General features: G+C 40.6%; 1 protein-coding gene across 6 annotated transcripts in view; it reads left to right on the top strand.

The window, feature by feature from the left end:
* The window catches only part of nedd4l (NEDD4 like E3 ubiquitin protein ligase), a 43,228-nt gene that overhangs the window by 15,811 nt on the left and 14,927 nt on the right, over positions 1–12,490 (top strand). For 2 of the 6 annotated variants that reach the window (XM_080907038.1, XM_080907042.1), the window contains 9 exons: positions 3,918–3,953; positions 4,606–4,656; positions 6,933–6,994; positions 7,270–7,372; positions 8,193–8,347; positions 9,212–9,347; positions 9,459–9,644; positions 9,767–9,844; positions 11,330–11,389. In XM_080907038.1, the coding sequence (XP_080763164.1) occupies positions 3,918–3,953; positions 4,606–4,656; positions 6,933–6,994; positions 7,270–7,372; positions 8,193–8,347; positions 9,212–9,347; positions 9,459–9,644; positions 9,767–9,844; positions 11,330–11,389 (867 nt within the window). The remainder of the gene's footprint in view (positions 1–3,917; positions 3,954–4,605; positions 4,657–6,932; positions 6,995–7,269; positions 7,373–8,192; positions 8,348–9,211; positions 9,348–9,458; positions 9,645–9,766; positions 9,845–11,329; positions 11,390–12,490) is intronic. The other 4 variants (XM_080907040.1, XM_080907043.1, XM_080907039.1 and 1 more) reach the window with 3 other exon arrangements.

Here is a 12,490-nt window from a genome sequence, read left to right as displayed (position 1 = left end):
GTTCCTAGAGAAACTGATATTAGAATGAATAGTAAACAAATCCAAAAATAGTGGGTGGCATGTGACATTTAGTTTAATATGACTTGGCTTGTTCCTCTTGTAGCCAAAAGGGTGAGGTCCAGCACTGTCATGGACATAACAAATGAAAAAGCCAGTCTAACACATCTAATTTGCAGTGGTTGCTTAAGTACTATTTAACACTAAGAATATAGGCTAGACAGGGAGAGATCCGTGTGGTGCTGATACAGGGTGGTGACTTTCCTGGACCTAAAAATCCCAGACAACCTTGCTGATCTAAATCACACATGCTGCTTTTCTTTCACTTCATAACCAGAACGACTTAAAATCTCACACACGTCAGCCAGTTTAGTTGTGCAAGAAATGGATGAATGGATAATTTGTTCCCATGCACTTGTTGCCTTCCGTTTCACAGAAATGCGACACTGGGGTTTTTGATAATACCCTTAAGTGCAGTCAGCACTCTTTAAGAGCTGGCTGTGTCTATTTTTAGTTTACCTCGAGCGTGTTTGTTGGTTTTGAAAGCAGGCAAGCGGCATGTCTTCTCCAGTTCTTGGCTGGTATGGATGTGAATCGTTGCAGCTGCTCAGCAGGCGATTAAGAACTAACATGTCAGTGCAGCCCAAACAATGATCAAAAAGTTTCACAAGCAGCGTCGGTTTCCTCAAAGCCTGAAATCTTTTGGTGTTGCTCTCCAGTCTTATGCATATGTCCAACTCTGGTGCTAGAATGCTATAATCAGTGTATCGAGTTACCCAAATTGCTGTTTATTTATTAAACTTTTAAATACTTTCGATGTAGAACGTTTTAGATGTTTCTTTTAAGCTATTTTTTAAATGGCACTTTGGAGTTGTAAACTCAATTTTTAGCCTAAAATTAAATATAGTCGATTTTGAAATTAAATGATAGGGCCGTCATTGACTGTTTGAGGTTTACACCAGCAGGATGTAGGTTTATCATGAGATGTTTAGCTCCAGGAAGGACCGCCTAAACAGGAAGCTATTTGCTCATATCATGTTTTAGTTCATCTGACCAAACCACTGATTTCATTCATCTGAGTCAACCCCCCCCAAAACCCCAAAGATTCCCCCGCCACAAACCAGATTGGTTATTTGTAAAAGTAGAAACATGCTTTTTTTTTCCTTTTGGAGCTAGCCTCAAGTGGCCACTCCAGGAACTGCAGTTTTTTGCATTTAATCATCAGCTTGAGTTTATTGCACCTCATCGGTTTCTGCTTGCTTGTATGTGTAGAAGTTGTGACCAGTCGGCTAAAGAATATCTCTTCCCACTCAGTTTGACTGAGCTTAGTCTGCATCCAGGCAGATACTGTGATGCACAGTCCTGCCAGTGACTTCGCATTATTCAGGTGATGAAAAAGGAGATGCCAAGATGCAGTAGCAAAGGTGATGATGAAAAGGGCAAGGGTGGTGTTGATATAGACAATCTAGGTTTGGATAAAAAAAAAGAAAGAAAGAAAACGTTTTCAGATCTAGTGGGAAAAATTAACCTCTTCCTTCGCCCCTCATGGTAGTGATGTGAGACTCCATGGCATCCTGTTTCTCAAGCAACGAGGAAGTTCCCAATTAGACCATAATGACAGGTCTTCCCCAACTGATTGCCTGGAGTTGGATTGCCCCTTTTTAAAACTGGGCTTGGGATGACGTGTGTGTGTGTGTTTGTGTGTGCGCACACCAGATGGACTAGCTGCAAATGGCTATGCTTCCGTGCCATGCCCTCGTTACAGCCCTGCCTTAGTACCCCTCGGTTTCCATTCATTGAGAGCTCCTGGAGGCCAGTAGGCTGGCTATATTTACCTGAGGCAAGATTGTGGACGAGTGGGGTGAGGGCACACTTTTTATTTTGGTCCGATAGCATGTAAGAGGCATTCAAATCACTTGTGTTGCGAAGGGCTTTTCTCTGACAGCGTGGACTTCTCTGAATTGCATGGTATTGTAATACAGTTGTGTCAGCAGGGAGACTGTTGAGAAGGTGAGACAGCCTTTTTAAACCTCAGTGCCAGCCTGGACTTGCTCCAGATTGCCCTTTGTTGTAAACACCCTGTCACCATCTTGTCATCATCTTCCTGTAGCTTCATAGCATTTCCAGTTCTTAGCACTTTAGCTGCTTTCCTATAGTCTTGAAAGATTGGAGTGTGTTTAGGAATGACAATAGATTAGGTTTTTACTCGTTCATTACATGTGAATTGAAGTGAAGAGCAAAATATCCTATAAACATTGGCCATGAAAGCCGCTGTCTGGGTGCTTTTGCTTGTTGGATTTAATTACAGGGTCAGAGAGAGATGTTGCTGCAGGCGACATTTAGGGTTTTATTTTTTATTTTTTTTATTTCATTTTATCATTTTTTTGGTGCTGTGAGAACCACAAAATCATTTGTAATCCACAGATGTTGCAGTGGTATTTCAGCACAAATCTCTGAAATGGTTATATTCTCATCCAAACTTGCCAGAGTAAAATTAGAAGCGTGTGAAAAGCAATTGTTTCGGTGACCTACTCGTGTTCAGTTTTCAAACTTTTTTTGGGCTAGCTTCCTCTTTTTTTTTCCTTTTTTTTTTTTTTTTTTCTCATACCTCAAGCCACCCCTCTTTGTCCACCCGTACTTCCTTCTGTTGGTCTTTGGTCGCACTCTCAGAGTGTAACCTGGTCCTGGGAGGCAGTTGCAGACTCAAATCTGACCTCTTAATGACTCTGTAATTAAATCCAACTCCGTATATAAGGTCAGAGCTGAAATGCTTGTTTTGGTTAGTGACATTTAAAAAAAACAACAACAAAACAGGTTTGCCTGCAGAAGGTGTTGTTTTCCATGTGATAATATCATTGCAATTGCTTATATCATACACTGGAAGTGACAGTGCTACTGCTGTTTATGTGATCATGTGGTAAAAGAGTTGTGGTTATGCTGTGGTCAAGTTTGCTTTTGATGCTCTCTCAAACTTGGAGGAATCTTATGTCGGGCTGCTTTAAATGAGTTATGTTAACAGTAAGTGAATCGTTTAGTTTGGTTGGTTTAGAAATTGAAAGCATGCATTGCGGTAATTTGCACAGTAGTGACTCCTGTTTTCCAAGAAGGGCTCATTTACAGTGTGTTATTCAGTGGAGGTGGGTGGACGTGCGAGGATGAGTGACTTCACATACGTTCGTGTGTGTGTGTGTGCTTACATGCCTGTGCGTTAATCAGTCATCATTTTTATGTGACTCATTTGTAACCTTTTCACTACTGAATTCCAGCTCGGTTAACTGTGGTGGGAGCCCAGTGCAGTCACTCCACAGCTCTTTTTTCTTTTGTTTATCAGAATAAGCTGGTGTTTTGGTTTGTTTTTTGTTTTAAATCTTTAAACACCTTAACCTCAAATCAGTGTGAAAAAATCCTTTCCAGGCCATGCAGTCTATTCTGTAGAGGCTTAAATTCTGCTTGTTCTTATTCTTCATCCAGAGGTATAATACTGTTTTCAGAACTAAGTCAGTTTTTGATTTTTATTCCTTCTGAAAACTTTTTTTTTTTTTTTTGCTGATTTCAAGTTAAGTAGCCATAAATATCACATTTTACTGTCAGAATAAGCATATATACAGTGTTCCCCACACTTAATTTACCTGGAATTTGTGGCACGTGTGAAAGTTGTGGAAACAATGTTGAAAATGTCCTCTGTTGTACATTAACAATAATCAGTCTTTAAAGTAGAAAACAGACTGAAGGTTTTTTTTAATTTAATTTTTTGTAATTGTGGTGAGTGGGAGAGCGTATAATTGACAGTCAGTAGGTTTTTTTTGTTGCACTACTGTAGTTGTCTTTGCGTAAATCTGTCACTGCATCATTCAACCCAGCTTGTGTGTCAATCAGTTAGTTTATGCCTGTTGTCTAAATCAGTTGTGTCCTACACACAGGCTACTTCCAAGAATGGGCTTTTCCATCTCGGACAGGTAATCCATACTCTGTAACGGACAAATCTATGGGCCTCTTAAATTTCAGACACAAACCTTCCCTGTTTTAAATTTTTCCTTGTGGTCACATCTGCCCTTCTCTCCCTCTGTCCAGCTGATTTGGCTTTTATCTGGTGGCTGTAGATGTTTTTTTCCTTGCTGGGATCGCAGGTTTTTCTCCCATAAAGTGTTGCAAAAGGCCTGTCCATAAATAAATCTCGCTCTGAACCTTCTGTCTGGACACATGTGGAAATCTGTCCTGATTGATAGAGAAGCTGATCTTAAATCATAACTAATCAAGTGCAATTGTTTTCAGTAAGACCGCGTGGAAATACTTGAACAGTTTTTCTTTACTGCCTTTAAACTTTAGATTCTCAGGTTTCCACATGTGTTCACAAATTAGGCTGGAGGTCACTGTATTTCTGGATGGGGCTGTCCATGAAATGAACTTCTTTTTGCCTTTCTTTCCACCTGTCTTTAATACATACAAAATGCTGCTGGATAATCTGGTGATTTTTACCTCAACATTGTGGTTTTCCCTTCATTATCCCTAATGATACTTCGGGCTTTTCACAGACACACTCAAACAAAAACAAAAAGTCATTCTTTTTGAATTTCAGCTTCTAAATGTGACCTTTTTCTTTCCCTCTAGACTAGAGATGATTTCCTGGGGCAAGTTGATGTTCCTCTCAGTCATCTGCCAGTAAGTTATTTACATCTCTGCTGTCATTTATTTACGTCTGTATGTGTGTAAAGCTTGAGTGCGTGTGGACACTCTGGCTGGTTTAGCACTGTTTTGAATGCTCAGCTGTTTCTTATCTACAATTTTGCTGTTCCTGATTAACCTCTGTGAAGGTCAGGGAGGGAGTTTGTTTGTGTTTTCCCATCTTGAGTGTGAGAACGTGCTAGTCACAGGTAATGCTTCTGTTGTGATTAAACAGCGCTCTCTGTATTAGAAAGGGAAAGCGGGCTGTCTAGCATGTAAACACACAACATCGACCTGCAGAATCAGGGTGCTTGGGAATTTTTACAGTTGAGGTCTGATGCAAGCACAAGCCATTCTCACACCTGCAACTGTTCAGCTGGACTGGACAAGAAATGGGTTTTTTTTTGGTTGTTGTTGTTGTTTTTAAAACCTTCTTAAGTAGTAAGTCGGTGTGATGCAAGAGTAAACCAGGTAGTTGTCTCGCGTCTGATGTCCTTCTGTCCTCTGCATACTCTGCACAGAGAACACGTTTGAAGTTGCTTCTTGTGAAAATGGCAAAACTGAGTAGAGCTCTTATGTGCAAAAGGCTTAAGAGACCTACAAATCATCCTGAAGCAGCAGCACCTCTGCACATTTGGGAGCTTTGCTGCCAGCTTGGTTGTGGCTCCCTAAAGTTCTGTCTTAGTTGTCGACCTTAAAAGCCTATCAGTAAAAGTTTTTGGGGTTAATTATTAATGCCCTATTTGGGTCCCACAGGCCCAGGAAATTATTAGCAGATAAAAGCTTACAGCTGAGTCACGTTGAGAGTTGAAGCCTTGGGACAACATGGATAATATTTAGTCCTGATGTGACTTATGCTAAAAAAACAAAACAAACCAAGGCTTGTTTTTAATTAATAGTTACTGGGCATAACTTAGTCATGTCTCCTTTCTCCGTAATAGCTTCTTGTAAATGTCCTTTTACTTTTCATGAAACAGGACATGAATACTGACTCATCAGAGTCCATCTGGTAGCTACATTTTCCTTATGGAACCGTGACCTCCTCTTAGCAAATAACAGGACAACGCCATTCCTCTTTTTCTTGGTCGTCTGTATTTAAGCAGGCTCCACACTCAACTACCTCTTTTTACCGGGCTCTGTGTTGTATGTGGTGAGACCAGATAAATAAAAGCACGTGAGGTCTGAAAGTTTAGCAAATCAAAAACCATGTATGATTGGAATTTCCCCTTTAAAGTCATCTGCTTTTGCACCTCTGGACTTCTTGCAGTGCTGCTGCTAATTTTAGATGGGACCGTGAAACTGCCAGGACATCCATACTACTGTGCATTTCTGTCTCAAACTGAGCTGACGTTTGTAGTAAGGATTATCATCAGGCTGATGAGAACTAATCTCCGGAGATTCTCAACTTGGAGACCGAACAGTGTTTTCATTGAAAGGGTGTTGATGTTCAAGGTTAGGACAGCAGCTTAGGTAGTGAGCTCGTTGGTCGTTTTTGCCACATTCACAGTTTGCTCCACTGAGGCCAGATTTAGGTCTATGAGTCCATAATGACCTCAAACTATGGGTGACCAGTCATTATAAACAACTTGAACTGTGCACCATCTTATTCGCTACTCACCTGACTCATCAGAGTTGCCTCCCTGTGACTTTAACCTCTTCAGATTGGAGGAGGACAGAGTGGAGCTCCATGGACTGAAAAGTGTCTGCAGAACTTGCTTTAGTCCACAAGGAAAACATCCTAAATGGGAGCTTGATTGATAAAATTAATATTAGATATTATTTTATGTTAATACTGCCCCTAATATTTTGACTTGGAATTTTGTTCCAATCTATTTCATATTCCTGCTTTGAGGAGCCCCACCTAATATTTTGAGACCAGTGTTTTGACTGTAATTGAGGTCCATTATTTGGAAACTTGACACTGGTACTTTTCACACATGTTCTTTTTCCTTTTACAAAACTTTCCAGCATTTTCTTTTAAATATGAAAACTGACTTTTGGCCTCAGCGGTATCTCACAGGGCATTATGCGATGAGCAGCCAGCACGGACTGGTTTGGCCCTGTCAGAGAGCGGTGTGAGATTGCTGTGAATTACAAAAGGCTGCTCAATATGTAACAGGAGAAGCTCAGGATTGCATAATGATCCTGGGATGTCTGTGCAGAGGGTTGTACCCTCTGTTGAAAGCTGGCGACTGTGATATTCTGATATCGCAACATGTGTATTTGCTTGTGTTCACTTAAATGCCGTCAGCAAAAACCTCCTCTATTTGCAGACAGAGGATCCTGCCATGGAGCGGCCCTACACGTTTAAAGACTTCCTGTTGCGGCCAAGAAGGTCAGTTTTGGCTTTGTTTGATATAAAATGAGAAAACGTAGATGGCAAATAGTAGCTGCTTTTTTGTGTCTGTCTAGTTTGCCCCCTGTTAGCAAGTGGAGTAGACAGTGACACATTATTAAAGTTAGATCTTGGTTCACAACACTGTCTAGACTCTGGCCATATTGGAGTCTAGACAACGATAACTTCATGCGGCTGTCAGCTAAATACTGAACTTGGAATTCCAACTAGGACTAATGAGCAGGAAGTATTTAAAGCAGATGTTTTCCTTTCAGTCACAAGTCCAGGGTGAAGGGTTACCTGCGTCTGAAGATGGCCTATCTGCCCAAACAAGGAGGTCATGAGGAGGAGGGGGGAGACATGAGGGAGGAGGCTGAGGTAAGGTCTAATCCTCTGTTGTTAGTATAAACTGCTGACTTTGCATTACCTAAGACATTCTTTGGACTGTTTTTTCCACAATAAAAGCAAACCAGATTCTACTGTTATTCCTTTCTGCCACATGAAGGCAACATAGTTCTAAGCTTGAAAGTGAATGTCCCACTGTGAACCAAAAGTAATGTGAGAGCATCTTTCTTTTTTCTTTTATTATTTCTCTGAGAATTTGGGAAGCCGCTCACTGCCAGCATCTGGTAAAAGTCTTTTCCAGGTCAGGGTCTGGAAAAAACATTTACAATGTGGCCTGTTATTTGGAGAAAATTGAGCTTTTCCTACTTTAATATGTGTTCTTGGATGTGTGGAAGAGAGCTAGAGAGCGAAAGGCTTCACAGATAAGATGACATTTAGCAGCCAAAGCGTGAAAGCTTAAATGGCACCCCTCATGTTCATACTGCAAAAAATTTCCCTTCCCCCCCGGACTGTCTGTATTTCTTTTTTCTTTTTCATTGTATTAAAGCCTCATTACTAATGCTTATTTTCTCCTTTGTAGTAGCTCTTTTTTCTGCCTACGTATTAAATTAAGCGTAAAATTGCCAACACTACGAGTGAGATTGTTGCTTAAACATCAGCTCCGTCTTGGATTGTAGGCATAGATACACCTGCCTGCTGGCAGCTATGAAACACAGGCATTAAGTAAATGTTTAGTAAAACATGAAAACAAAAAAAACAGCAGAAAAATATAACCAGCTAAATCTTTAATGTACTTCTTTCTGATCTTTGGCTTAAACCTACCATACTACCCTTCAACCATACTGTCTTTCAGGGTTGGGATGAGTCTGCTGACTCAGGCTCCCAGCGACCCCAGCAGCTGCTGCCTCCTTTGCCTCAAGGCTGGGAGGAAAAAGTGGACAACCTGGGACGCACCTACTACGTAAACCACAACAACCGCACTACACAGTGGAAACGGCCTTCCAACGTGTACGCCTGATCTCGCACTAATACAGCCTCGAACTTTTCACATGTCACTGTTGGTTTTTATACATGAAAAAAATCACAGTGTTAAAGTCTGAGGATTTTTGCCCATGTACTGCAAGCTTAGTGAGGAAATACTCTTCAAAAATATTATTTAAGATGTTTTTGTTTTGTTGTTTTTTTTAACATCAAAACAACTGGCGTCGGCCACAGTTATTCCTATTTGTAGACGTTACACTCCTTTAAAAATTTATAATTGGACATTTTAAAATATACACAAATTCCCTCTCTATACACACAATAATGCCATATTCCATGTCTCCACTTAATTGGGAAATTATTATTATTAATTATATAGATATATTAAAAAGAAAAAATGAATTACAATATTTTTAAAAAGTTCAATTTTTGAGCTTTATCACTTTTTCTGCTAAAAACTAAATAAGTGCACACAGGGTAAAAACAAGCCCCTTAGCTTAGCTTTGCACAAAACTGAAGACAGAAGAATGGACTGAATGTCAGTAATCTAATGTGTTTGTCCTTGGCTAGCCTTCTGACTTAGCTTTATATTTAGGAGACAGATAGAAGAAATGCTTTTAACCTTCTGAGGTAGCTCTTAGCAGTAAAATGAAAGAGCATATCGCTCGTCAAAGTAATCCTTCAACAAAGTATACGCGGTTGACAAAACATGATGGACATATTTTATATCATCATTATTCTGAGCACACCTGATAGACTGTAAATTGTTGTTGAAATAACTAAATATAACAGTGTTTGGCTCTTGTTACTAAATAATCCTGCACAGGAGAATTAATTCATGATTATTAACTTTTGGTTTCCATTCATATTTTCTCACCAAATCTCTCTCAGAGACGTGATTTCAGAGATTGAGAGTGACAATCAACAGCGGCAAATCCATCAGGAAGCCCACCGCGTTTTCCGATCAAGGCGCCACATCAGTGAAGACCTGGAGAACGAGCACCTGGAGCCCAGGGACTTGGATAATGTGAGGGGGGGAAAGAGCAGTCCACTCACGCACACTTAAACTCATCTACAGTGGTATATTTCCAAAAGATCTGTGTTACATCAAGATTTTGTCTCTTTGTTGTGCCGGTAGTCTTGGGAGCTCATCACAGAAGAGGATAACGACAGCTTGGCTCAATCTCTGCCCGGTCCCTCCTCCGTTTTGACACCACAGCACACACCAACACCCATCACCCAGGAGTTCTCAGAAGACTTAAATCTGAGGCTGTCGCTGACTCCCGATACAAACGGCGAAGTGCCAGGGCCCAGCTCTGCTTTGGTGAGACTGGAGAACCGTTAATTTTCCATTGTCAAAAACCTGGACCTGGTGTAAATGTAGGCAGCCAAACAAGAGGCAGCGCTGGCAGCGGCGTTTATTCTCTCTTTGCTTCCTTTGAACAGAGCCAGCTGTCAAACAGACTCCGTTCTTCAAGTATGACGGATGGCGTCAGTGATCAGGCCCAGGCTCCTCCTCTTACGGTACATATTTCTAAAGCCACAAACCCTTCCTCCAGCTTTTTCTACTTTCCTTCTCTTTCTGTGTTGTCTAAGCAGGTTGCTAATGTCTCATTTACCTCCTCCTCGTGGATGTGTCTGTCCTGTTAGTTTACCACATGCTAAATCACCTTTCTTGCTCCTCTTGCATTTCAACCTCCAGCAGATGCTACTACCCACCTCACCCTTTGTTTCTTCCCTGCTTCAACTGTACCACTTATTCTACTTACTTTACTTTTTGTCTCTCTAGGGTTACCACACCTCTTCGTCTCTCATCACTACTCTTTGTGATTCACATTCCACTGTGTTTGATTTGTTACGTCTCACCAGAATCATGATTCCACTTAAAAACTCTGAGACAAAAAAGTAAGATTAAGAAGTGCACCAAGGTTCCCCTGGAGTCCTGAGTCATGGCGTCAGCTGGGATTCAGCTTAACAAACTGTCACAAGATCTGAGTCAGATGTTTGTCAGTCACACAGCTGCGACACAGCAGTGAGCTTTAGCATTGTTAAGAAGAAGTGACAGTACAGGTGCTCGTGTCTTTCTTTCCCTTCTATGATACGTTTCTCAGAACTGGACGACTGTTTAGAAACCATTAGGGGGGGGGGGGAGCATTTGTTTGAGGTCTATACAAGGATTAATGTTTTCCTGTGGGCGTAGTGAGCAACCACAGGAAATCCCCCCCCCCCCCCCCCCCTTCTATTTCATTATCTTTTTCTTTTGTCAATTTGACTGTAATATACTTTAAAATACGTCATTAACTTAATAGGAGGATATGAGGTAGCTTTAATTTGACGGTACAGATTTAAAATTGTTCCCATATTTTAGTTTTCTATTTGTTTTGGCAGTAGTAGCTATTAAATTGCTTTATAAAAGGCTGCTGTTGGAGGACTGATATTGTTCATGTACTTCTGTGTAAGCAGAACAACACCTAGTTGCATATCTGCGTTTAAAACGGAGAAACAAAACGTGTACATGAAAGAAAATACATTTTCTTTCATTTTTTTCCTTCAAAATTTGATTGTTTTGTTAAGGCTGGTTCCTTTTTCCACCTTCAGCACTGTAAATCACTTACCTGCTTGCACATTTTCAGGACGCACCTGTTTCTGGTTGAAATTAAAGATGCTGCACATTGAATGGAGGGGGGAAAATCTGTTTTCCAAAGGTTATTGATTGCACAGGGATGATACTTCTTTTTGTCCCCCTCTTGCCAATCACAGCAGCCGTTTGCTTCACTCTGTGTCCTGTGTCCTTGCTGTTCAGTCACTGCGCTCTTAGGCCCATAACCAAAAGATTCTCTCGTCTTTCTGCCACTCCTCACCTCCTCTGAGAATGAATTTTCCCCCCTTTTGTCCACTCAGTTTTCCTCTTTCAGCCTTCGCTTGTGCCCACACTTGGCTCTTAACTTACACCCTTAAAACATAACCTATTGTGAACTAAAGACCCTCTTCCATGTTGTCTACCACCAGCAGAGTTCCCAGTCCAGAAGAACGAGAGCTCAAACAGTCTCAGGTGGTGAGGAGCCTATGGTAATATCTCAGTTTATGCACAGCACTATGTAGGATGGGACTGTCACCCGACTAGTTTTGTGAATGACTTCTAATCCTGCACTCAGTTAGAGCTTACTCATTAGGAAGATTTCCTCATTGTTACACCAGTGTTGCTTTCCAGTAAAGTCCTGTACGAGCATATGCTGAGCAGGGCAGTGTGATCAAGAAAATGATATCACAATAGAGTCACATTTTAGGTCAAGACTAAAGCCATGTAGCTGTTTCTTGGCAGCTATGCAAGGGAGTAATATTCATTTAAATCCCATTTTTCACAGCGTGAAATCACTTTGCAAATTCAGCGAAGTACAAACTTACAAGAAATGCTTGCGTGCATTTTAAATTATTTTTGCAGTGTAGAAAATAATACAGCTTTTTTTCAGTTCCTGTGGACCAGCAAAGCCTAAACAGCACTGTTACTTATTAATTTATTGACAGGAACATTATTTTATTCCCCTAAAAATCAGATCATATGCCAAATGATGATCTGTACTTTATAAAATCATCAAAAAACAGATTGCCCCTTTCACACTACACATACTTCATAATGGACGCAAACAGCTTAATGGTAAATGGTAAATGGCCTGTATTTATATAGCGCTTTACTAGTCCCTAAGAACCCCAAAGCGCTTTACATATCCAGTCATCCACCCATTCACACACACATTCACACACTAAAGCAATTACTTTTGAACACATTAGAAACATAAATCATCATGATTAGCACATAGCTTAAAAACCTGTCTTTTCTTTATTCTCTTATTGTGATCTGCAGCGTTAGATCAGAAGTTGTCTGTTATATGTGTGTGTTTCTGTGTTTGTTGTGTTTTGACCAAGAACTGACAGCCTAGCTGTAAATAACGAATGCCACTGATCAGTCATTGATAACGAGCCATGACGCTGCATCGTAAAATGTTGCCAGTGTTCAGCCATGCTGTCTGTGTAATACATCACCAGATTATGCTGTGATTATTTGGTTGACACTCTGTAATGTTTATGCTGGAAATGGTTAATAGTTCACTTAGTTGGATTGTAATAATCTATTCCCTGCAACCTCAATATAAAATATTAGAGCCCCTCCAC

Source organism: Rhamphochromis sp. 'chilingali' (genome assembly GCF_963969265.1).
Source record: "Rhamphochromis sp. 'chilingali' genome assembly, chromosome: 2".
In the NCBI taxonomy this organism is placed as follows: Eukaryota; Metazoa; Chordata; class Actinopteri; order Cichliformes; family Cichlidae; genus Rhamphochromis; species Rhamphochromis sp. 'chilingali'.
This window is presented reverse-complemented; position numbering and strand designations above follow the sequence as displayed.